At 48.3% G+C, this 27,187-nt stretch overlaps 1 protein-coding gene across 1 annotated transcript in view; it reads left to right on the top strand.

The window, feature by feature from the left end:
* Positions 1 to 26,752, top strand: part of zeb1b (zinc finger E-box binding homeobox 1b) — a gene marked incomplete at its 3' end in the record, with an annotated part of 85,162 nt that extends 58,410 nt beyond the window's left edge. Inside the window, exons 2-9 of the mRNA XM_080793800.1 lie at positions 5,630 to 5,788; positions 14,075 to 14,242; positions 16,510 to 16,712; positions 18,044 to 18,149; positions 18,851 to 20,661; positions 23,998 to 24,178; positions 25,815 to 26,455; positions 26,540 to 26,752. Coding sequence (XP_080649926.1) covers positions 5,630 to 5,788; positions 14,075 to 14,242; positions 16,510 to 16,712; positions 18,044 to 18,149; positions 18,851 to 20,661; positions 23,998 to 24,178; positions 25,815 to 26,455; positions 26,540 to 26,752 — 3,482 coding nt within the window. The remainder of the gene's footprint in view (positions 1 to 5,629; positions 5,789 to 14,074; positions 14,243 to 16,509; positions 16,713 to 18,043; positions 18,150 to 18,850; positions 20,662 to 23,997; positions 24,179 to 25,814; positions 26,456 to 26,539) is intronic.
* Positions 26,753 to 27,187: the final 435 nt, after the last annotated feature.

The following is a 27,187-nucleotide window of genomic DNA, read 5'->3' as shown; positions in this document are numbered from 1 at the left end:
TGCATTTTGCCAAACCGTTACTGTAACTAGACCAAAACTGCACCGTCATCAGGGCAATCATCAGCATGTGTCACGCAGAAATGGACTCTTTACACCCTGTAGGGGTTAAACTACCACTCAGGGTTTCGCTGCGTGACAACTGACAACATGAAGGGCACGGCGTTCTCTGCTGTCAGAGGAGAGAGAACTTGCCTGCCAACAAGAGCCCCCCCTTTTCAAACAGGGAAACAGGGGCCCCGTTTGGGGGTGCGAGAGCATGTCAGTACCCCTCTGGGGACGGCCCTGTGGCCGTCTGAGAGCATGTCAGTACCCCTCTGGGGAAGGCCCTGTCTCCGTCAGTACCTCTGGGGACGGCCCTGGTCAGTACCCTGGGTCAGTACCTCTGGGGACGGCCCTGGTCAGTACCCCTGGTCAGTACCCCTAGTCAGTACCCCTGGGTCAGTACCTCTGGGGACAGCCCTGGTCAGTACCCCTGGGTCAGTACCCCTGGGGAAGGCCCTGGTCAGTACCCTGGGTCAGTACCTCTGGGGAAGGCCCTGTCGCCGTCTCACTGCTGGTCACTGACGCGGCTTGGCAGGTGTCATAACAAAACAGCCACGCTGAGGACCAGCAGGCATCTTTACAGAGTGTGGTCTACAGTGGTGGGAAAAGTACTCACATGTAAAAGTAACAATACTGCAATGTAGAAGTAACCCATTACAAGTTAAAAGTCCGCAATTCAAATGCACTTGAGTAAAAGTATAGAAAGGTTTTGGCATCAAAATGCACTTGAAGTACCAGAAGTAAAATGACTCATTATGCAGAATGTCATGTTCAAAATATCAGATCTACAAGCTCACATATGTGTCGAAATGGCCGAAATGTATAGGGCTGAAGTGGTTGATATATGTTTTGTAATATAATAATCAAAATCTACACTATAGTAACTATAGTAACAAAAGTTTTCAAATTAATGTAGTGGGGTAAAAGTACAATATGTGGGTCTGCGATGTAGTGGAGTAGAAGTAAAAGTAGGCTATTGGAAATTGGAAATACTAACGTAAAGTAGAAATACCTCAAAATTGTACTTAATTACTTTACACCACTGTCTTTATACATGCATTGAGCGATTCACAGAGGAGGGCAGGGGGAAATCCACGCAAAAGGTGGGTTTTATTCGGGGTTTACTGCTGTTTATTTTGGAACCGCGATACTTTTCATTTGGTCGCCAGTCGTGCAGCATAGGACTGGGAGACATATGTTGGAAAGATGTCCAGGGTGAGGCTCCTGCTTCACACCAGCGTGTCAGCCAGCACCAAGCACTCCGTCAGGGACAACAGTGTTTGCATAAGGGACCAGAGGGCTTGAGGTCTTCCCAGGTAAAACGTCTGACCCGGTTTGATTTACGGTTCTCTGTGTGTATGGATCGAGACCCGTTATGCCTTTGGCACCAGAAAGGTTTTGCAAACCTCGGCCCCGGTCATTTTCATTGGCTATGCACTCTCTGACTGTGTGGAAGGTTATGTTCAGAGTCGGACTATTCTAGGCATGTCGTTCAAAGTTTTGAATGTATTTTGGTTTTGTTTTTTTTGCGGCTTTCGCCTTTATTTTATATTTTTTATGGAGGGACAGACAGTAGGCTGACAGGAAATGGGGGAGTGACATGCAGTAAAGGCCGTCGGGATCGGCACACTGCCTGACTCGGGCTATACCGGCCAAGGTGCCTGGACCGCTGAGCCACGGCCCAGGCCAGTTTTGAATGTATTTGTTATTCACACATAATGTGCAAAAATAGCTGTTGTACAAAGCTCACAAATGTCTTTAATAAGGGCTTGTGGACCAGGTATTATCGCTCTATGATGTTTTGTTTTCTCGTTTTGTCTTTTGTTGTTTATTATTTTACCTATGAAAGCCATTTATTTGTTAGAAGGGTAGGCACTATAAGCTTAGGCTTCAGCCTACACCTTTTTGGTCAATGTTTCTTTTGCAAAAAAAAAGCAGGCACTGTATTGATTTGTTATAATGACCAAAATAAATAAATAAACTCTACTCAATACAAGATAGAAGCCTTGAGATTTCAACTTTTCCAGTGTTGCGCCTCCCATGGGCACAAAACATTTGAAACCCATATATAGCATAGAAATTGGTCGTTGGCTATTCTTTTCTCAGGAGCTCAACAAACTTGCAACCTGTAGTGTGTACAAAGGTAAAGTTTGAAACCCCTCCTCCGTGTTTCAAATGCATGTCTACGTAGCTGTGTAGGAGTATGTCCTGTTGTTGTGTGTTAGCATGCTAGTGCTAATGAAGCCAGCTGTCCAAACGCTGCCTGAACCTAGTCGACCAGAAGGACCCCCTCTCTCTCTCTCTCTCTCTCTCTCTGCCTTTGTTTTAGCTAGGTGTTACGCTGCCTGTGAGAACACACACTTATAGCTGCAACGCAGGCTAGAGGCGCCAACCATTTGGCACAGGGGGGGAGAAAAAAATACTGATCCCAGATCCAGTTTGGGCTTTTTTATCCTGGCTATTACTCTTTCCCCTCTGCACCCCTCTGTCTCCACTCCCTCTCTCTCTCCCCGAGTTTGCTGTGTCTTAGCCCGTTCTGACCTGAGATCAGATTCTAAAAAATGGCTTCTATTATCCTGACAGTTTTCCGAAAAAGTCAGTAGTTCTTCGATTTTTCAAAAATAGCAGACCTATACAAGCTCGTGGCGCGCCACTCAGTGGCGCACTACGAGCTTGTAGATCTGCTATTTTTCAATAGCTAAAGCCATAACATAATGCCAACAACAAAAGGGGAATTCCCGCCCAAAATGGGTTAGAGCAGGATTTCCTATTTTTATTGTCCTCCTCCACCACCACAGATACGGCTTTTATCCGTACATCAAAGCATCGATTTTCTTTACGCTGCTTTTATAGTTGATCATTTTTCTCTGACACCGCCGGGCGCAGTGTGCGTTGCCATTGTTATCGCTGACCTCAGCGTCCACACCTGAGCGCCCTGTGGCCCTAAATGGCCTCTCACAGGTTCCACAGAGAGAGAGAGAGAGAGAGACAGAGAGAGAGAGAGAGAGAGAGAGAGAGAGTGACAGAGAGAGAGAGAGAGAGAGAGAGAAAAGAGCCGCCTCTTTCAAAATGAAGTGTCGCTTCTTCTTCGCCTCGACTGCGGGGAGCGACACTACATCACCTGGCAGAGAGGCTGTGACAAGAATGGGAGGAGGAGGAGGAGGAGGAGAGGGAATGAGAATAAATAAGAGACAGACAGACAGACAGACAGACGAGGGAGAAAGCAGAGGGACAGGGTCTATTAACAGAATGGGATCTCTGACTTGCATGATGTCAGTCTAGCCAAAAAAAACAAAATAAATGTATTCACGCAAACCCAAATGCATTCACAAATTGTGAACCGTATTCAACCAGGGACTGACTGACCCCGATGGCGTACTAGCCTACTACTATAGCCTGCACCAGAACCCTGGCTCTGACAGGGTGTTGTGGAGGTTAGCCACAGACGGACTAGGTAGGCGGACGGACATTAAAGGACCCACAAACGCTCTACTTCTAGATGTTTCTCCCCTTCGGCGCCACGCTGGAGAAGATAATAATAGTATGTTGATGGAAGGGAAAGTGGACGAGAACCAAATTGCTGCCCGTGAGTCTCTTCTGATGATGAAACCGCACGAAGGTTTAGCACTGCAGCAGCGTGGCTGTGTTGACCCTTTGAACACTCACCTAGTAACGCCCACGCACGCACACACACACACACACGCACACACACACACACACACACACACACACTATCCCCCGTCCATCCCACACGTTCCCCCGCTCCCGCCTCCCCCGCAGCCTGACCTCGCCGCGTCTCTCTCTCTCTGCGGGGAGTCTGTGTGAATGCCAACCAGGTGTAGGAAAGGAAAGGAGAGAGAAACAGAAAGAGAGCTCGCCTTCCTTCACCGTCAGGGCCGTGGAAACAATTCTCATTGATTGAAACGGAGGATGAACGAATCCCCCGACTGGCGTTCCCGCCGGACAAAAACATTAGCATCCACTACAGAGAGAGGACAAGGGTAAACTACAGATAACAATAGCAAGTGAGCGAGTGTGTGTGGTATGTGTGTGTGTGTGTGTGTGTGTGTGTGTGTGTGTGTGTGTGTGTGGTGTGAGTTCAGGTGCATTGCCAGAAGAATGTGTTCAACTTGTGTTGTGTTGTGTGCACACTCAAGCGCTGTATAGCAGCAGCAGCAGCATGTGTGCGTGCGTGCATGTGTGCGCGTGTGCATGTGTGTGTGTGTGCATGTGTGTGTGTGTGTGTGTGTGTGTATGTGTGTGTGTGATAGAGTACCAGAGAGGTTTTCTTGTAGCCTGGGCCACTCTCTGCTGACTGGGCTGCTCTCACCAGAGAATTGATTTGGCCTCCGAGAGGATAGGCAGCACTCAATGAGAAACAGAGGGATGAGGGGAGAGAGAGGTAGAAAGACAGAGAGAGAGAGAGAGAGAGAGAGAGAGAGTGGTCAGTGGTTGAGATACCACAGGTGGACCTTGGAAATGAAGCCGGTAAATGGAACTGAAATGAAAAGAGAGATACCTGGAACACAAACGCAACGGCCGCCGCAGAGACGGTCTGTAATAATAAGCTTGTCTATACAGGCTCCGTTTGCCCATAACACAGTTGGTCAGGCCACGCTGATTACAAGACCGCACGCACACAGCCACACACACAAGTAACACACACACACACACACACACACACACACACACACACACACACACACACACACACGCACACACGCACACACACCATGCACAATTTCATGGAGCCGGATGTTGTGTAACCAATCATATCATGTGTTGTTCCTACCTCTGAATGAAGCCTGATTTATACTGGGTTGTGCATTCATTGTGTCACGGAGTCACGCACCAAAAAACTGTAGATCAACAAGCTCACAACAAACCGCAAATGTGACGCGTTTTTCGGCGATTGGCACGCAACTAATAAGTACAAATCAGGCGCAACATCGCTGCAACTATAGCCAGTCAGTCTCATATAGGAGACATCTGACAATACCTGACCTCTGATGATCATTTCATATTCAGAGCAGCATTCTTAAGGTTTATACAATAAACAGAGTTGTAATTTAACTCTGGTTTTCACCGTCTACGTGAACGTTTACTACATCATCCTCAAAAAGACCATCAAAACCAAGAAGTTGCATATCTGGAACTATTTAGTCTTCAGGTGTTCTAACCCGTGGCGTTTAGACGGGGTCTGTGCTTATAGGCACCTTTGTCCCAGGCCAGGGGTCAAGCCTGTGGCAGAGCTAACGGACGTCCCACAGACTGATTCATGTGTCTCCAGCTCCACCATCTCTCCCTCTCTACCTTTTCACTTTTATAGTTCTGACATTTAAACGACCCGGCGGTGTGTTTGACCTCTCCGCTCCGCGTCCTTCGTTGTATCCCATATATTATCTCTGTGTTCTCATCGCGTTAATGGGTGTGATTGAACAGTCATTCTAACCTTCCTGTCCCCTCCCTGTCTCTCTGTCTGTCTGTCTGTCTGTCTGTCTCCTCTGCACAGTGACCAACTACAGCGTTAATGGGTGTGATTGAACAGTCATTCTAACCTCCCTGTCTGTCTGTCTCCCCTCCACAGTGACCAACTACAGCAACGTGGTGGAGGCCGGCTCCGAGTCGGACGATGAAGACAAGCTGCACATCGTCATGGAGGAGGAGGGCAGCCTGCCGGACGGGGCCGACTGCGACAGCACGCTGCCCGAGGACGAACACAACGGGGAGCACGGCTGGGAACAAGGTGAGGAAAGGAAAGGTGCTATATGTTTACCCATGGGGTAACTGGACTAAGCTCAAGAACTTGTTTACAGCCAGGCCCTGCTCATAGAACATTTCATGGTAGGGGTTCAATGCCTTGTCCAAGGGCACTTCAACGGTGGTAATTTTAACGTGCCGGTCCGGGGATACGAACTAGCGACCTTCCGATATCAAGACCGCTCCGCAAACCGTTCGGCCACCGCTGCCCTGAGTGTGGCTTTTGCCTTTATTTTATATTCTTTATGGAGGGACAGACAGTAGGCTGACAGGAAATGGGGGGAAGACATGCAGTAAAGGCCGTCGGGATCGGGAGTCGAACCCGCGGCACACTGCCAGACTGGATTACCACCAGCCAAGGTGCCTGGACCGCTGAGCCATGGCCCAGGCCTCAATCTATTATATTATTCTAAGAGCAAACCGTCCACTTTATGTGGCAAAGGGTGGATATTACGACTTAGGAGTTACATAAAACCACGCAGGCACGTTTATTATTTCAGCGTTCACATACCTCAAACTCAACTGTAAAATCATACTATAATCAAAATGATTCCCCGAGCGCGGCATGCACGGCTGCAGCTCACCGCTCCTTTGGCTGCGGCTGGCTCAGCGTTCCGAGAGAGAGAGAGAGAGATGGGTCAAATGAGAGAGAGAGAGAGATGGGTCAAATGCCAACAGAACTAATTTCACTGCGGTAACGTGTGTGACAAATGATACGACTCGTAAAACACATTCCCGACTGGCGTCTCTGCTCTCCGCCTCCTTCATAATTCCTGCCACTGTTAAACGCCACTTCTCATGCAACCAACCTTTGTTGTTACTTATTTTGAGAGCCTCTGTCACATAGCTCCCTGCATTGACCTTAGCCTAGGTGAACATTAAGTCTAAGTTAATCCATTCAGGCCTGACGTCAAAAATTAAAAAATGAAAAACCTTATGTTTCTGTATCAGTGCCGTGGTGCTCAATATTTCATGACAAGGACCCCAAAAATGATATGTAATTGGCCAGCGACCCCCATCTGAAAATATGTTTTGCCAGGGACCTCCCCAGAAGCAAAGATTTGAGTTAAAAACGTTCACTCTGTAATAATATATATTCAAAGATTTGAGGCACATTTTCACGATTTTTCAAAAGTAGCAGATCTACAAGCTCATAGCGCGGCACTCGGTGCTGCGCTATGAGCTTGTAGATCTGCTATTTTTCAATAGCTAAAGTACAACATCTTTAAAACACCAAAAGGGGTTCCCGCCCAAAATGCCTTAAGAATTGTCCCGTTGACATCCGTGCGACGCCATCAAGTATCCCACCAGCCCTTTGTGTCACGGTGAGACAAAGGTGTACGGAAACAGGTACTGCACACCGTGGGTTCCACACTAAGGCAGGAAATGTGATATTAAAACCAGGACAATGCCAGCCACAGCCAGAGACCTTCAAGTACAACAAAAATTGTCCCACACAAACCAAAGGAGCCTAGAGGAGTACATAATGTGACCGGTGTGGGCATTTAGGACGGGGGCCGCCGCCCTGAACTTGTCTTTACCTCACAGCCTACATACGTGGAAGTGACATCAGCGACAGCAGCCCCCCTCACCCCCACCCCATCCCAACCACCCCCACCCCCATCACCACCACCACAGGAAGAGTTGACGTCATTCCCCCCCTTGGCACAACAATGCCAGGTGTTGAAGGATGTCGGTGTTTCAACCTGGGCCCAAGGCCGCCCTGCTGTGCTTGTTCTGACATCAAGCTGTGCGCGTGTGTGTGTGTGTGTGTGTGTGTGTGTGTGTGTGTGTGTGTGTGTTTGCTGTGGTTCTGGGGCCCGTGCCAAGTACAGTACTAGTGTGACGGGTCCACATGTAATGTAATAAGACACTTTGACTGGACATGTCAGCCGCTGAACGTGTTTATTTTGGGGCGTTGCTGCTGCCCGTGGGTTTGGCTCGGAGCGCGAGCACCGGCGGTGAGAGACGTGTTATAGGCCGCGGCAAAAGGCTGAGTCTCGTGCTAGCATGATGATTAGGGCAAGGGGGCAAAAAGTAAACAAGAGGGAGAAGGTCCAGTGAGCTATATCGGGGGGGAGGGATTTTATGTTATGAGTTCAGTCAAGTTCTTGTCAAAAGGACTGCCTGTTGGCCCTTTGAGGTCATTTAGATTGATTTTTAGGGTCATTTAGATTTGTTTTTAGAATCGATATGTATCTTGATATATTATACTTTTCAGGCATCGATGCACGCATGCATGCACGAGCACACACACACACACTCTTCTGGTATATATACAAGAACACCTCTCCTCTCCCCCACAGGGCTGTGTTGCCATTTTCATCACCATTATCCCATCTCCACGGCCCTCTCCATCTGTACCTCCTTGCAGAGAGAGAGAGAGAGAGAGAGAGAGGGAAAGTTGCAGGAGAGAAATGTCATTGGTTTTGGCCGGGCCCCGTGAACATTAAACACTTCAAAAGCATGAGTTATACTGAGACAGCCCAGAGAGCGCTGGCCCCGCGCCACACTCCAGCCCCATCAGTCACTTTTTCTTTCACTTGTGCCTATCCCCCTCTCTCTCTCTCTCTCTCTCTCTCTCCCTCCCTCCACTCTCCCTCTCTCTCTCTCTCTCTCTCTCTCTCTCTCTCTCTCTCTCTCTCTCTCTCTCTCTCTCTCTCTCTCTCTCTCTCTCTCTCTCTCTCTCTCTCTCTCTCTCTCTCTCTCTCTCTCTCTCTCCCTCCCTCCACTCTCTCTCTCCCTCCCTCCACTCTCTCTCTCTCTCTCTCTCTCTCTCTCTGTCTATCTATTTATCTCTTTACCCCTTTCCCTTTCAGTCACAGTGTCATTTCTCTCTCTCTATGTCTCTCTACGTCAAGCAAAATCTCCTCCTCCTGAAGAAACATGGAGAAAGTCACAATCCTTGATTTCTGTAAGCTAATAAAGCGCCTCTCTCTCTCTCTCTCTCTCTCTCTCTCTCTCTCTCCTCTCAAATTCAAATATACTTTATTGGCATGACAAGCATTCTTATATTGCCAAAGCATTCCATACAGTGTATGAAACAAAAATAATAAATTATACATAATCAGAATCAGAACAAATAATATAAACAAGACGAGGAAAAACAAACAAAATGACATTGATCTATTAATTGTAGTAGACTCATATGAGTGTTCACCCATTGTCCCTCATTTTGTGGCAGGCTGATTCATATGTTGCTGCCAACATTCAGCTTTTTTCACCTAATAAGTAGGGGATTGCCTGGATAGAGTATTATGTTCATATCTTTCACATGCAGTCAAGAAGTGGAGCTCTGTCTCCACCACTCCTTGACTACAGTGAGAACACAGCCTGTCCTCTCTGGGAGAGCCAGGTTTGTCTATAACTGCCTTTCTCTCTCTCTCTCTCTCTCTCTCTCTCTCTCTCTCTCTCTCTCCTCTGTCCTGGCCAGTGTCGTTTCCCCAGAGCAGTCCTCCTGGCGTAGCCTTGAAAAGCAACCACCACCCACTAATCTTCTCCTCACTCTGCGGCCCGGGTTTAGCTCACTCTAAATTAAAGCCTAAACGCCCCCTTCTTTCCCCCTCCTGACGACGACTCAACGCTCCGAAAAACCCGAGAGGTGGTTTTTCAAGCACGTCGCCATCAGTCTTCTCCTCCCTCCCTCCCTCCCTCTCTCCCCCTTTCATCTTTCATCCTCCCCTCTCTTTTCTCTCCCTCTCTGTTTCTCTTGTCCCGTATAATGCGTCTTGATTATAAGGTATCACGGCCCCCCCCCCCGTTCGCTGTCATTACCCATTCACTTCTAAATGATTATCTGCAGCCTGGTATCGGAGCAGTAAACTGTCCACTAAGAACAGGCTGGCTGACTCAGACTCCCGGGGAGGACAGGGAGGTTGGCCTTCATATGATATGATGAGTCCCGGAACGTGATTACATCTCAGAGAACAAGGCAGGCATGGGTGGAGTCGCTGAGTCTTTACACAGCGTGTGAGCAAAGCAAAGACACTTTAATGACAGTAAGAGGCCACTTTAAACTAGTCCACTTGTGACGCACCGTCTGGTATAATATACATACAGGCAAGGTTGTGAATGAAGTCACTAAAAGCTATCCGGTAAAAATCCGTTCAAATTATTAAGACGCTGACGTATATTGTAGCAAATCAGATGTTATACATACCACAGTAATCTAGTAAGAGAGTAATGACACTCCCGTTGACTCCCATTGTAACAATGGAATGCGGAAGTGCTCATTCTATCTCAATGGAATAGTTCCAGCCATAGGAGCAATGTTTGGAACTATCGCCCATAGGCACCCGCTTTGCGGCGAGATCAAAGCGTGTCACCACTCTCTTACTGTATACATTACTCTGATACATACAGTATACACATGGCCTTTTACAAAGGACGGCTCACAGTGAAACACAGAATAGTCAAAGCAGACGATGGTTTCACAGGGAGGACACACAGTCAGGAACACCTACATTCCTGTGTGGATTGTGTCATGTTCAGATAAATCGGGCCACCCTTCTGCACAGGAAGGAAGACTCTCCGGGGAGCGTTAGGGAGGGAAAGCTGTCCTCCAGACCCACAGAGACTAGGATAGTGTGATAGGAGGAGGAGGAGGAGAGAGCAACACATGGCCGAATAAATCACCACGATACCGAGAAGATTATTCTCCGTCTTATTTCCTGTTGTTTTGCTAGAATTGGAAGCAGTCCCAGCAAGCACGGTCAGGACCTCGACGAATTAGTGACGTCTCGATTGTGGCCAGATCAAGTCAAAACCAAGACTATAGTCAGACCTGGCCCAGAATATCACCTGATTTCAAGCAACATACATTTTACCCACTAAGACGGACGTCCCTGGATGAATCAGAGAGAGTCTGATCGAGGTCCAGGTCAACTTAAGTCATATCATAACTACGGTAGTCAGATATGGCCCAGAATATGCTATATTATTTAATCTGGTGAAGACGTCCTGGAAATGACGTAGAGATCATCCCCATATGGGCTGTGATCTGGCCTAGTCCTGAACCCCACCCGGGGTCACTGGAGGTTGTCGTCATAACGTTATCATGATGTCATTTGGCTTTGCTGGGGTAGCAACTTTTTACTTGTTGGAAATATAAGATACTTGGGGTGTTATTGAAAGTCCTTATCAGTGAGGTGTCTCTCGTCCTCCATCCTCAAAACAAAAGAGAGAGGATGGAACCTATATGGACGCATGGTCTGGATGCACGGTCGCAGGAAGCAGGAGGGGGCAAAGGTCAGACGAGGCAGGAAGTGCATCATGGGTGGGTTACAGAGATATAAGCATAAGAGTATAGACGGAGGAAGGAGGGAGGGAGGGAGAAGAGGCCTGTGTGATGTTTCACAGAGCCTGATAACATGGAGGAGCTGCCTCGTCCTGCCAGGACCCTTCTGGCCTCAAGACGTACTTCACACAGACCTGAGAGACACACACACACACACACACACACACACACACACACACACACAGTCACACACAGTCACACACAGTCACACACACACACACACACACACACACACGCACACACACACACACACACACAGCACTGCAGAGACCCCCCAGCCAGGGAGCATACCTTCCTCATACACACACACTCGACATTCCGGACGTTGAGAGGGTGGGGGGGGGGGGGGGGGGAATCACAGACACCATAGTTTTTTTCATTTCTTCTTATGTCGCTCTAACAAATTGATATGGCATTTTATGTTAGGTCGCAATGCATCTAGACTATAAGACACAACTTCCAACCTGTGATTCACTGATTGCATGGATAGAAAACGACAAAAAGCTACAACAAACGTTGTACACTAGGGCTTACTATGAAGTAATTCATGCCGTGAGAAAAAAGTAGTGTATTAATGTGAGGGTCGGGTCGGCAGACTGTCTCTGTATGAATAATCCAACAATCCCCCTCTCTCTCTCTCTCTCTCTCTGCACCTGTCCTCTTTCTCTCTCTCTGAACCTGTCCTCTCTCTCTCTCTCTGCACCTGTCCTCTCTCTCTCTTTCTGTGCATCTCTCTCTCTCTCTCTCTCTCTCTCTCTCTCTCTCTCTCTCTCTCTGTGCATCTCTCTCTCCTTAGCTGTAGCAGTTCCATTCTCTCTTCGTAGATTACGCCCACCCATATCTCCAGAACACCTCCCCACTTGTCCTATTGGCTTGCACTCTCTCTCTCTCTCCCCCTCTCTCTGTATCTCACACACACACACACACACACACACACACACACACACACACACACACACACACACACACACACACACACACACACACACACACACACACACACACACACACACACACACACACACACACACACACACACACACACGCACGCACGCACGCACACACACACACTGGCTGACGGACAACCACATTCACTCCCTTCTCACATGTTTTGTTTTGTGGTGGGTGGATCCACCAAACGTCTTTACTAACCATAGCAACAAATGATCCACTCAGTGGCCTGTGTGTGTGTGTGTGTGTGTGTGTGTGTGTGTGTGCGCGTGCGTGTGTGTGTGTGTACGCACGTGCAGTCGTGCACGCATTCCGCATCTGTGTTAAGGTGCACCGGAGGAAGCTAGCATTGACTGGGCCTTGCTTCGTCACATACTGTCGTGCAACACATGTTCCACCTCTCCAAGCAGAACACAGCTGGCCTAGTCCATCAACACACATTCACACAGCTTGCGCACTCTCTCTCTCGCCCCTCTCTTTCTCTGTATCACACACACACACACACACACACACACACACACACACACACACACGCACGCACAAAATTCACAATCCTCTGACCTCAGCTGAACAGTGAAGTGCTAAACCTCATCCCAAAAGCTTTTCCCTCAATAAGCCTTCTCTGTATCAACACACCACCAGTAGTTGAACTTAACTTTTAGCCCGACAGTTCAGCCCTGCATGGCTGCACTGCTTAGTTACACACTGTAAATTATAATGTTAGGGTTTTTTTTTTTTTATCTGTGACACGCAACACTCCTGTTCCGGTATCCACTTCAGGAAGCTCTTTGAGGGCAGAGAGAGACGGAAAGAGGGGAGAGGAAGCATTTGTACACCCTAAACTAGATCTGTCCTCGGGTTACAGTTCCTACACACCGTACCGTAAGCCCCGGATCGGTAATTAGCGCTCATTAGGCTAGCTGGCTACTAGGCTTATGTGATCTCCTTTACCTTGGATATTAAGTAGGCTACAGTTTGAAGGCCAAATGTGTGTGTGAGAGAGAGAGTCTGTGTGTGTGTGTGTGTGTGTGTGTGTGTGTGTGTGTGTGTGTGTGTGACGTGTGTGTGTGTGTGTGTGTGTGTGTGTGTGTGTGTGTGTGTGTGTGTGTGTGTGTGAAACAGAGAAACCGAATACTGCATAGCGCTTCATGTCAGCGCGTGTGTTTACAAGACACAAAAACATGTAAACATGTAAATGCAACTAGTTTATCTTTACCTGCGCTGTCATCCGCCAACAATAGATCGGGGCAAAGGTTCATCATCTAATTATCAGTGTTGTGGCCTCAACAAACTCTGAACCGCAACACACCATTCAGTTCTTACAAAGAAAGAGCTCCTCCATGCTAATTCGTTTTCCCAGTCTTTTGTTAACGGTGGTATTATTCAGCATAGTTTTTTATTCTCTCTCTCTCTCTCACTGCACACCTCATTCCATGCCGGTGAACATCATGTCGTGTTCGCGGGCCGAGGCTCATCCATTAATTAATGACACCGGCGGTCGGAGGCTTTTTATGGATTATTATCAGCACTAATCCAAATGTTTTGTACGTACATACAGTGCACGGTGATGTTAGTTAACCCATTTAGGCCGGATGTCTTTTTAAAATGTAATTTTTTTCAGATGTTTCTATATCAGTGGTTCTCAATATTTCATGTCAAGGACCCCAAAGATTATATGTAATATGCCATCGACATCCCATCTGAAAATATGTTGTTCCAGGGGACCTCTCCAGAAGCAAAGATTTGAGTTAAAAACTGAAAAAAGATTTTAGGCACATTTTCACGATTTTTCAAAAATAGCTAAAGCATAACATAATGACACCAAAAGGGGTTCCCGTACAAAATGGGTTAACACAACAAACAGGCCTGTGTTATTCGGTAATGAAGGACTTTACGCTGCCAAGATTATAATTATGCTTTGCTCTTCTCTCTCTGTGTGTGTGTGTGTGTGTGTGTGTGTGTGTGTGTGTGTGTGTGTGTGTGTGTGTGTGTGTGTGTGCGTGTGCGTGTGTGATCGTCCCACAGTGAGAGAGGAAGGTGTGTCAGACGGTGAGGATGACGTCAGCACTCACACAGACGTCCTGATGGAGGAGATGCTCCAGCAGGGGGACACGGCCGTCATCTACCCCGAGGCCCCCGAGGACGAGGCCCCGCGCCAGGGGACGCCCGAGGCCAGCGGCCACGACGAGAACGGTACTGGTTGGCAAAGAGCGCACTTAACCACAATAACCACTGGTGTACTCACAGTAACTAAGTACATTCACTCGAGTACTGTACTTAAAGGTTACATGACATACATTTTCATCTATTTTTTTTTTAGATTCTATGACCTCAATTACACCCACACAACCTGAACTTTGAACATTCAGTGGATTTTCTGTCGGTCTGGGATTTTCTCTGTGTGTTCTGAAGCCTTTTGAGCTGCAATGAAACCATGCAAAAAGGCCCTCAACAGTGCCATCTACTGGCAAATTCCTATGTCATATATAGGATTTGTGGACTGTTACTATAATATATCACAGTCCACAGGAATATCAGAGCACTTGTTCTACTGAACTAGTACTGAATCAACTGAATGTTAAAAGTTCAGGTTTTTTGGGTGCAATTGAGCTCAGAAAACCTAAAAGAAATAATAAGAACAATTACAAAAACCCTTTAATTTATTTAATTATTATTTATTAAATAATACATTTTTACTTTACTGGAGTATTTCCAATTTCGCTTTTATTTCTACTTATTTCTACTCTACTATTTTCTATTTCTACACTGCATCTCAGAGACGAATAGGCTATTATGCTTTTATTCCACTACAATTATTTGACAACTTCAAAGCTATACTAGTTACTTAACCTAGATAAAGCTATACTAGTTACTTTACCTAGATTACAAAACATATATTAACCACTATATATTTCGGCTATTTTAAAATAAGACGATCATACAAGCTCACCATGCAAAAAAAAACTAAAACAAAAAAGCATCCAAAGGGAACACCATAATCTACTTGGCGCATTAACGGGGTGCTGGAAATGCTATTTATATACAGTGCATTGTTTCCAGCAGTGAGGCTGCCGAAACAGAAAATAAAACAACAACCCAGAGGGCTCACTTGGATGGATGGAGAGCCGTGCGCTAATAATACACAACACTGAACACAACCCCATCGTTTCCACCTGAAAGCTCTCTCACCCTTCACTATACCCCCACCTGGTAATTACCCTCCCTCACACCCTTTACTACTCCCCCACCTGGTAATTACCCTCCCTCTGGGCATCACTCCATACCTGCTACCTCTCTCTCTCTCTCTCTCTCACCTCCTCAGGTGTGTGAACTCCACCTCCGTTAGCATCATTAACGCACACAGCAATTTGTTAAGTGCAACACAAATGGGGCCTTTATGTGGCTCAAGGGCTTTTGGCTGTTACCTGCCCCCGTCGAATGGGGAAAATAAACACAGGAGGGGGTGGTGGGTGGGTGTGTGAGAGGAACGGCAACACCTGAGTCAATTTGGTCACGTCTGTCTGTGCGGAGCGGTATGACTCACCGCTACCTGGGCGATAATAATGTGTGTGCGTTCCCATCCACCGTGCTGCTCTCACCTGGCCCTTAGGGAGGCTTAATACATCACCTGTTAACAAAGTAATGCTTTACCTGTGTGGGAGCTTAGCCAGGCAGAACAAGCCTGCCCTGCAGAGAGGAGAAACTGAACCCCCCCCCAACCCCCTACCCCCCCTGTCTGCGTTGTGTGAATGTGTGCGTCGTGCTAGCTCAAATCTAACAGAGCTTGTTTTCTGTACGTGTGTCTTTTCATTTCTAAAAGACTTTGAAAAGACAATAGACAAATCAAGCGACACGACTGCTGACGGCTTATTTTTCACCACGGAACACTATAGTTTCAAACCAATTGCTCACAATGGTAAGCTCTATGCCTGTGTGGGTGTGTGTGTGTGCGTGTGTGTGTGTGTGTGTGTGTATGTGTGTGTGTGTGTGTGTGTGTGTGTGTGTGTGTGTGTGTGTGTGTGTGTGTGTGTGTGTGTGTGTGTGTGTGTGTGTGTGTGTGTGTGTGTGTGTGTGTGTGTGTGTGTGTGTGTGCGTGTGCGTGCGTGTGTGCGCGCAATCCGTGCATGCATGCACGCATGTGTGTGCGAGTGCAGACTACGCTGATAATGACAGGGACTTTTATCAACTTTTATCCGCGGGGTTACCTGGGTGCTGTTTACCTGTGGGGGAGGATCTGTGGGTTATCGGTGAACTCACAGAGCACTGTTACAGTCTGTCTATATCTGTGACATCAAAGGGCCTTCTCTCTCTCTCTCTCTCTGAGCCTCTGGGTGGACAGACAAGACAACCCCTTTTAAACTATCACACTGTTCATTTAACTCTGAGACCAACACTATTCTGAACTAGTCACACATGCGCATACTGTAACCATCTTATCTCACTCCTCCTCCATTATCCAGGCACTCCGGACGCGTTTTCCCAGCTCCTCACCTGCCCGTACTGCTCGCGCGGCTACAAGCGCTACAGCTCGCTGAAGGAGCACATCAAGTACCGCCACGAGAAGAGCGAGGACAACTTCAGCTGCTCGCAGTGCAGCTACACCTTCGCCTACCGCACGCAACTGGACAGACACATGACGGCCCACAAGACCGGCCGAGACCAGGTACTGTAGCTTATACCTTACTGTAGTTACAGTACTGTAGCTTATACGTTACAGGAGGTTAGTTAGGTTAGACCGACACATGACGGCCCACAAGACCGGCCGAGACCAGGTACGGACAGTACAGTACAGTACAGTAGAGCTTATATACGTTACAGGAGGTTAGTTAGACCGGGCGAGACCAGGTATGGACAGTACACACAGTACAGTACAGCTTATATACGTTACAGTAGGTTAGTTAGACCGGGCGAGACCAGGTATGGACAGTACACACAGTACAGTACAGCTTATATACGTTACAGTAGGTTAGTTAGACCGGGCGAGACCAGGTATGGACAGTACACACAGTACAGTACAGCTTATATACGTTACAGTAGGTTAGTTAGACCGGGCGAGACCAGGTATGGACAGTACAGTACAGTAGAGCTTATATACGTTCCGCGAGGTTAGTTAGGTCATTACAAATATTTAATTTAACTGCTATAGAGGGTATGCCGAAAGTTATGCAGGAACGCCTATACAGAGTGGCAAAAAACTACTTTTGATAGCCGATAGATCCAGACAGAAAAGTCTGATTGCATTAAACAATGTTAAACTCACTTTGCAGCATGTTGCTTTGCCACTCGATGTGTCATTCACTTTAACCCTCTATTTAAACCACAATTTCAACTTTTGGGGTTTTCACAATTGTTTAGAAAATGTTCACTAATAGCATCTACAAGCTCACAGTGTATTGCAGCATATATACCGTATATGCTGTGACCGAGACAGACTGTTGACTAACGTCCAACTAATTCAAAAGGACAGGAGGTTGCTGTTTTTCCTTTATTTTTTGACGATGGGTTCTCATATATTGATTTGCGTGAAACAACAAATGTGAAACAAATTATAAAATAGGCCATGAGTGGTTGAAAACTTCAGGAGGGTACATTGAAAATAGCCAATCTACAAGCACTCAACGCATCATTCTCTGCTATTTTCGGCTAAGAGATTGCTTCAGAGGGGGAAAGAGCGCACCAAAATACAGTGCCAAATCAGGACTGATGCTTCAATGGTCTGAACTCAAGCGTAGCGAAATTAAATCAATTATAGAAGTAATTGTGTTCTATTATAGCATTAGGAAATTACATTACATACTGCATCAAAACTCAGTTCTGTTTGTTGTCCCAACAGATGTGGAATTAACACACAAAGCAACTTGCAAAAAAAACAAACAATCAAAAATAACTTTTGTCCTTGATTGATTATTGGCGACTTGCTATCAGTTCAAAGGCCATGTTGTCCCTGCGGTCTCTGAACAAGCACTCTCTCTCTCTCTCTCTTTGTCTTTACAGAGACACGTCACACAGTCCGGAGGAAACCGGAAATTCAAGTGCACTGAATGCGGCAAAGCTTTTAAATACAAACATCACTTGAAGGAGCATCTACGAATTCACAGCGGTAAGTCACCTGTGTGTGTGTGACGTGTGTGTGTGTGTGTGTGTGTGTGTGTGTGTGTGTGTGTGTGTGTGTACCATCACACCTGCATATTACCGTATATTAACTGTATATGCTGCTAAACTTGAGGTTTACGGGCAAAATACAGTTCCCGTAATTGCCCGTTAAGTCCTCTTTTCACTCAGTGTGTGTGTGTGCATGCATACATACGTGTGTGTGTGTGTGTGTGTGTGTGTGTGTGTGTGTGTGTGTGTGTGTGTGTGTGTGAGAGAGAGAGAGCTGCCGTAGTTATTGAGATGACTCACTGCCATAATTCTCTATTGGCCACAGATGGCTCAATAACCCCCAGCCAATCCCCCCCAGCCCAAAACAACATATTTATGTTTTTTTTACGTTTTAGGCAGTCCCGTGTATTTTAGATCGTATACTCTCCATCGTGTTTCAGTGCATTGTGTGCTCCTTCTTAATGTGCCATAATTGTGTTTCTTTTGGCATTATGGGATAGCAATTAGAGGCGCATTTCCCCACGGCGCCATTCCATTCCATCAGCGTTTAAGCATCGTTGAAATGCATTAGAGCTCTTTCCTGCCTTATAGCTCAACTCGCCCCATTCACTAATGGAACTTTGTGGCTCTCTCCCTCTCGTTTTCTCCCTCTCGTTCTCTCTCTCTCTCTCCCCCCCACACACTCTCTCTCTTCAACAGGGGAGAAACCCTACGAGTGCTCCAACTGCAAGAAGCGCTTCTCCCACTCCGGCTCCTACAGCTCCCACATCAGCAGCAAGAAGTGCATCAGCGTCATCTCGGTCAACGGCCGGCCGCGCTCGTCATCGGGGAACAACGCCAAGGCCCAAAACACCCAGTGCCCCGCGTCTCCGGGGGCGCTGCCCACCGGGGGCGCCTTGCCCTCCTCCAACGCCCTCCGCAGCCAGCTGCGGGACAAGCTGGACTCGCACAGCAAGCCTCTCCAGGAGCAGCTGCCCCTAAACCAGATCAAGAGCGAGCCGCTGGACTACGAGTACAAGCCGGCGGCGGTGATGACGTCGTCTTCCAACAACAACAACGTACAGGTCTTCTCCGGGGGAGTGGCGGCGCCACATCTTGGTGGCGCCGTGCAGGCGCTGGTCCTGCCCACCGTGGGCCTGGTGTCGCCCATCAGCATCAACCTGGCCGACCTCCAGAACGTCCTCAAGGTGGCCATGGACAGCAACGTGATCCGCCAGGTTCTGGAGAACAGCGGCAAGCTGGGCGCCGGGGGGGCGCTGGGCCACCACCAGCTCATCCCCATCAGCCTGCCCATCGTGGGCCAGGACGGCACCACCAAGATCATCATCAACTACAGCCTGGACCCCAGCCAGCACCACCACCTCCAGCTGGCGCCCCACAACCTGAAGAAGGAGCTGCTTCAGGTGGCCGTGGCGCTGCCTGACACCGCCACGGAGCTCGGCGGCAAGGCCCAGAAAGGACCCGAAGACCTCACGGTCAGCAGAACCGCCACCAGGGACGTGGAGATGAAGGACGTTAACGATGAGGGGAAGACCACTAAGACCTGCCTCCTGTGTGATAACTGTCCCGGAGGGCTGGACGCCCTCCACGCCCTCAAGCACTGCAACAAGGACGGCCTCCTCCGGCTCAACGGAGGAGCGGCTCTCGATAAGTCGGAGGCCGCCCTGCTGGCTGACGGAGGGCTCTGCAGCCAGCCCAAGAACCTCCTGTCGCTCCTCAAGGCCTACTTCGCCCTGAACGCCGAGCCCACCAAGGACGAGCTCACCAAGATCTCCGACTCGGTCAGCCTGCCCACCAGCGTGGTGAAGAAGTGGTTCGACAAGATGCAGGAGGGTCACGTCCCCCCGCCGGGCGCCCCCACGCCGCCCTCCGAGGAGGAGGAGGAGGAGGACGCCTGCCAATCATCGAACAATGCGGTGTCTCTGGCGCCCGGAGGAAAGGCCAAGGGGGCCTCGAGTCCCTCGGGGACGCACGGCAGCCCCACGGAGGCCACCCCGGCGGAGGTCGACGGCGCTCACAGCTCGCCGGCCTCCCCCTCGCCATTGAACCTAACGGCCGGGGGTCCCCTGTCCCCCCAGAGCACTACTACCACAGAGGGACCCCTGGACCTGTCCCTGCCAAAGTCCGCCACCACCGCCGCGGCCAAACGCCTCGTCCGCTCCTCCCTCCCTTCCTCCGGCTCCTCCGCCAATCAGGACGAGCCCTTGAACTTGACGTGCATAAAGAAAGAGGCGGTGTCGCCGCTCTCCGCCGTGGGCGGGGGCCACTCCGTGCCCGTCTCGCTGTACTCCGGGGCCAACCACATTAGCATAATGACCACTCAGCTGCCCACCCTGGTGGCCATCACTGACCAGAGCCACGTGGTGTCGTCCTGTTTACGGGCGCTCGGCCAGCACGGCAAACAGACTATCCTCATCCCTCAGCTGGCCTACACCTACACCACTACCGCCAGCTCCCCCGCCGGCACCATGACACAGGAGAAGACCATCCACCTCAACGGGATCATCAAGGTGTGTAAGAGCGGCTTCGGAATAACAACAACGCACATGCATCCGTATTCTGTAGGTTCAGGTTATTTATTAACAGCCCGACTTTCGATTAAACAAAACAAAAATAGTTCATATAGAAGGCCTATTCCGTTGTGCTATGTGCTGTGTGGTTGAAATGTTTGTCCCTGCTGCTCTGGTTTCTGGATCACCTGCAGTTCCCTGCCTCATCACAGAGTGTAGTGACACCCATAAGTCAACGTAACGTCCTCACATTACCGTAACAATCGTATAAATAATAACAGCAATAGCAAGCAAAATAACTCAACATTTCATAATATAATTTCTCAGGCATCATATCTCAGGCATAATTCATAGAAAATAAATAATAATCATAAATTATAAAGCAAGTCTACAAATGGCTTCAACAAGGTGTTTATTCTTTCCATTCCAATAGTGACCTTAGTGATGTCCAGTTGAATCAGAGGCATGCCTCCTCATTGCCCAGAGTCCTACGCATACCATGAGTTAGCAAAGGGAGGAAGTTAGACCCTAATGTTTTCCACATGAATAAGCCATCTTTAATTCTTTGGTAACGTTGCAGGAACTCGGCCCAGTATACATGGGAGTCTGTTGCACTGACTCGAGTTCCTCTGACTGGAGGTGTGCCACACTGGAACGAGTCAAGGCCCAGCCTATCCAGTTAACTGATAGCAGCACTGGAACGAGTCAATTAAGGCCCAGCCTATCCAGTTAACTGATAGCAGCAGTGGAACGAGTCAATTAAGGCCCAGCCTATACAGTTAACTGATAGCAGCACTGGAACAAGTCAAGGTCCAGCCTAACCTGTTAACTGATATCAGCACTGGAGCAAGTCAAGGCCCAGCCTATCCAGTAACTGATAGCAGCACTGGAGAACGAGTCAAGGCTCAGCCTATATCCAGTTAACTGATAGCAGCACTGGAACAAGTCAAGGTCCAGCCTAACCTGTTAACTGATATCAGCACTGGAGCAAGTCAAGGCCCAGCCTATCCAGTAACTGATAGCAGCACTGCATGCTCCTCACACTGTAGCAACGTCTGCTGTTTGTTTGGAATCAATTGGGTTTTCCACTCCCAACCCCCTCCTTTTCAGAGAAAATCTGCCAAAAGCCTTTAGTCCAGACCATTATCACACGCTGTTCAACACTTGTCAGGACGTGATAGATACAATAGATCCAGAACCATCAGAAAAGCCCAAATCAATAAGTCATATACAGAAATGTCAGAATTCATCTCTTTGTAAAAATGATAGCCCTTAACCCATTTTGGACTGAGGTCGTTTAAAAAAAAAAACTTTTCCTGAAAAACCTATGTTTCTATGTCAGTGGTGCTGCTCAACCTTTTTCATGTCAAGGACCCCCAGAATTCTCTCTATGGGGCCACGGACCCCCATCTCAAAATATGTAGTTCCAGGGACCCCCCCAGAAGCAAATGATTTAGTTAAAAATGTTCGCTCTGAAATATATATATATATTCAATGATTTGCGCCACATTTTAATGACTTTTCAAAAATAGCAGACCTACAAGCTCGAGCTTATAGATCTGCTATTTTCCAATAGCTAAAGCATAACATAATGCTTTAAATTAAAACACCAAAAGGGGGTTCCCGCCCAGAATGGCTTAATAGTTGTTCATTTGGCGGACACCTAATGGGCCTGTAATGATGGATCCAGGTCTCTCCGTGGGTATGAGCGATCTCTCTCTGGGCTGTCAACCCAGAAGACATGAGGCTTGCACTTACTGCAGGAGCCCTTTATCGATCTGTTGGAATCTGTTTAAACCAAGCTGCACCTCGGCCTGCACCATTGATTTATTGTTGTTGTATTATGCTTTCATGTTAAGTGGATTGGCACAGAACCTCCTGGCCTGTTAAAAAGAACTTAGCAACGTATATATGCAGTATCAGTTCCTTAATAATGTCCCACGCCAGCAAAAAAACTAAACAACTCTTATTATATGCTGGCTCTATATTTTAAGTTTTACAATGTACGAAAATGTTTCATACAGTTTCATACAGTTCCGTCATTTAACCCATTCTGGATTTTGGTGTTTCAAGGATTATGTTATACTTTAGCTATTGAAAAATAGCAGATCTACAAGCTCATAGCGTGCCACCGAGTGGCGCACTACGAGCTTGTAGGTCTGCTATTTTTGAAAAATCGTAAAAATGCGGCACAAATCTTTGAATATATATTCTTTCAGAGTGAACATTTTTAACTGAAATCTTTGCTTCTGGGAGGGTTCCTGGAACAACATATTTTCAGATGGGGGTCGGCGGCCAAATACATATAATTTTCGGCTTCCTTGACATGAAATATTGAGAACCGCTGATATAGAAACATGAGGTTTTTCAGAAAAAAATACATTTTTAAAGGCCTAAATGGGTTAAGGAAGCTATCAGTGTTCTCAGCAATGTGCTTGTAATTGAACAGTAACACGGTATGAGCGTTGGAGTCACGTTGAGTCATGGCCAGTTTTTCAGGCCAAAGTGAAAACAAATGAAGTCAAACGAGCCGTTCTGTGTGTGTAGGTGATTCGGATCTCACCAGAGACTCCAGAGAGTAGTGTAAGCAGGATGTGTGGACGTGGGTCGACCCACAGCAGAATTTCCTGTCTCACACACACACACACACACACACACACACACACACACACACACACACACACACACACACACACACACACACACACACACACACACACACACACACACACACACACACACACACACACACACACACACACATTATACAGTCTGACTAGCTTCAAAACCATTTCACTTGGCAGGGCTTATCACATTTCGATGATTCATTAATATCAGTAAAAAAAATAAAAGGAAGGTTGTGACTAGGGATGGTGACTAATATAATCATATTTGTTTATAGCACAGGCAGACTCTTCACATACTAGAGAATGTCAGAGCTGAAATAAATATGAAATAAATGGTTAAACATGTAGCTAGGTGCAATGTGAGAGACCACAGAAGTGAACCTTTCAAGTCTGTTTTCTCAACTCGCTGTTTTCTGCAAGACATTACTCTATAAGCAATACATCTCCAAGACTGGTGGGTAAAACTGAACAACCAATTATGTCAATTTGAAGCTACGATTCCCTGCTTTCATATGACATGAAAAAACGAAAATTCAAAAAAATCCAATGGCAGTCCCTCAGTCAAATTTAGTCACATATGGATATTATATTGATACCAGGGATGTCCTGATCAGGGTTTTTTTGCTCCCGATCCGATCAGAGATGGGATCGGGACAACCCTAGTGGTTTGGTTTCTCTGACCTCTCTCCCCCGTCCCTCCCACCCCCAGGAGGAGAAGCAGGACACCAGCTCCGAGGGCGTGTCCACCATGGAGGAGCAGAACGACTCGGACTCCGGACCGCCCAGGAAGAAGATGAGGAAGACGGAGAGCGGGATGTACGCCTGTGACCTGTGTGACAAGATCTTCCAGAAGAGCAGCTCGCTGCTGAGACACAAATATGAACACACAGGTACGGTACAGTACAGTACAGAAGAGCAGCTCGCTGCTGAGACACAAATATGAACACACAGGTACAGTACAGTACAGTGACAGTACAGTGCATCCTGGGAGATGCAACAACGCCCATAGTGGTCAGCTCAGTGGCCTTGTGGTTAGAGTGTCTGCCCTGAGACTGGGAGGCCGGGGTTCGTTCCTTGGCCGGGTCATACCAAAGACTCTAAAAATGGGACCCAGTGCCTCCCTGCTTGACACTCTGCTTCAAGGGTTGTCCCTGTGACATACTAGCGTCATGTCCAGGGGGTGTACTTGTACATCAAGCTGCCTCACGCTACAGAAACAGGAGATAGGCTCCTGCCCTATATGGGCCTCATGGCTCTGCAAGGCTACTTACTACCATAGTGGCCAGGGTCTATGGTGCTCGAACAAAAGAGATACGCTCTACAGAGAAGGAGGAAGTCTCTGCACACCGTTTCGAATGCTCCCAAAAATAATTTATTGGCGTTTTCGATCCAACACGTTGTGTAGAGACTAAACGTTGACCTTGCACTATGACCTTGACTGATTTTCAAATAAATCAATCAATCAAGCAATCAATAGCTGATCCTTCCACCAATTAATCTTATGTCCAATGTATCACTGTGTGACTGCAGACAAACAAGCAAACAAAACAATCACACAAACAGACGCCAGCGATTATACAGCACACAGCATGCAGCTCCACTGGGTGTGGGTGTAATTAAAACACACCCTGTCGTGTTCCTTCTTCTCTCTGGTGTGTTTCTGAGCCTACGCACAACGTGCAGCCTTTAAAAAACGGGCCTTAAAGTGTCGACGCGACCGACTGGAAACGTCTCTCTCACTATCACTCAGCGCTGAGCAGAGCGCTGCTGGGAGAGAGAGATGACTCAGGGTCAAAAAAGGAGGGGGATTTCCAACACGTTGCAGTGTTTTGGGTGGACACCCACCATTCCAGTATAGGTATTACTCAATCTCGCACAGAAGAGGTCTGAGAAGAAGGTCTTTCCGCCAACTCCCCACCTCTACCCTGGCAGCTACAGCGTATACACACATGTGAAAGAAGTCCTGACTGTTGCAACAGGCGTGCTCTGCTAGTGATTTGGAACGCGCTCCGAGATGTGTGTGGATGTATGATGGCGTGGGCCAAGCCCAGGTCAACGCTCTCCCCCCTTTGCTTTATTACTGCGATACCTGGCGAGCGACTACGGTTTTCGGCTCCAGATGACCTCACCTAGGCTGAAACTGGGCCGTTCCCTGATGTGTGGATAAAGTGGCCTTGCATTGCAAGCCTTTCAGGCACGAATGTTGTTGTGGTTTCTTGTTGTATTGTTTTGGATTTATTTTCCTTGGATACGTTGATGATGGATATCATGGGCTTCTCAGGCATTGGCAGCACCGTTAAGCTCTCGCATTGCAGCCACGTGGGGGGAGCGGGGGTGGGGGTCTTCTTCACCGTTAAGCTCTCGCATTGCAGCCACGTGGGGGGAGCGGGGGTGGGGGTCTTCTTCTCTTCACCACATGTGCTCTATTTCAATCAACGACCTCCATCCTGTTTCCCTGTATTCCATCGCAGAGACCGCTGTATGTTTAGTTGTTTACGATGTGTTTTATTCTCTCGCCCTCCACAGGGAAGCGCCCCCACGAGTGCGGGATCTGCACGAAGGCCTTCAAACACAAGCACCACCTGATCGAGCACATGCGCCTCCACTCCGGGGAGAAGCCCTACCAGTGCGACAAGTGCGGCAAGCGCTTCTCGCACTCGGGCTCCTACTCGCAGCACATGAACCACCGCTACTCCTACTGCAAGAAGGAGGCGGGGCAGGGGCCCCGGGGAGAGAGCGCCGCGGAGGGCCAGGAGAGCCCCGAGGAGGAGGTGGAGGAGACCAGGGAGGAGGACATGGAGACGGCTCTGAGACAGTCCTCGCCGCCCCCGTCCCACGTGGACTCGGACGACCGAGGGAGCAGCGCCCGAGAGGACGAGGAGAGCGAGGAGGAGCTGGAGGAGGAGGAGGAGACGGAGAGGGACGGGGAGGCGGTGGCGAGGGGGGAGGAGGAGGAGGAGGGAGACGACGAGGGCGTCGTGGACATGGACGATATCCAGGTGGTGCAGATCGGGGACGAAGGGGGAGACGAGGAAGACGAGGAGGAGGAGGGGGAGGGGCGGAAGGAAGACGTGGATGAAAACGCAGAGAGAGAGGACATGGAGGAAGGGGTGGAGAGTGTAGTGGTGGGGGCAGAGGAGGAGGAGGAGGAGGAGATGGGCATGGAAGTCAAGCAGGAGGAACAGAGAGAGGAGGAGGAGGAGGAGGCAGACACGAGGCAGGAGGAGGAGGTGCACGACGAGAGCGGCCAGGTGGAGAATGGAACCGGAGAGGAGTCTGAAGAGGGGGTGGAGGAGGCGGAGGAGGAGGTCGCGAGGGTGGAGGTGACGGAGGCAGCGGAGAGCGCAGAATCAGGGGAGGGAGGGGAGGTCGCGGAGGAGGGTGCGGCGGGAGGCGAGGACGCTGGCGAGGTCTGTGAAGACGAGAAGCAGACGCCGCAGGAGGAGGGAGCAGAAACTGAATGATGGAGCGGCTAAAGCCCGTGTTTATGACCCTCTCCCTGACGGAACGGAATCAGAACCCCAATCTCTCCCCTCTGGAGACGGGAGGCCGCAACGGGATGAGAGCAGGAGACGCACGTCCTTCTCGCTCGCTCGGACAAAAATGCGTTTCAGTTCACTACTGTGTAGAAATCCAGGTGTGCCTGAACAAAATACTAGTGACTTTACTGCAGGAGAACGTCTCACTTATGTGTGTGTCTATATAACGGTATATATATATATATATATATATATATATATATATATATATATATATATACACACACATAAGAAAGACAAAAGAAGACAAAACGTGAATTTTAACGATGAAGGAAATGCATTATACAGACTTTGGAAGCTAGAGCCGACATGTTTTAGATAATGTTTTATTACTAAAACAAACTTTGGGTCTTTTCTTTT

This window comes from Protomyctophum bolini, assembly GCF_963924005.1.
Source record: "Protomyctophum bolini genome assembly, chromosome: 21".
Classification (NCBI taxonomy): Eukaryota; Metazoa; Chordata; class Actinopteri; order Myctophiformes; family Myctophidae; genus Protomyctophum; species Protomyctophum bolini.
This window is presented reverse-complemented; position numbering and strand designations above follow the sequence as displayed.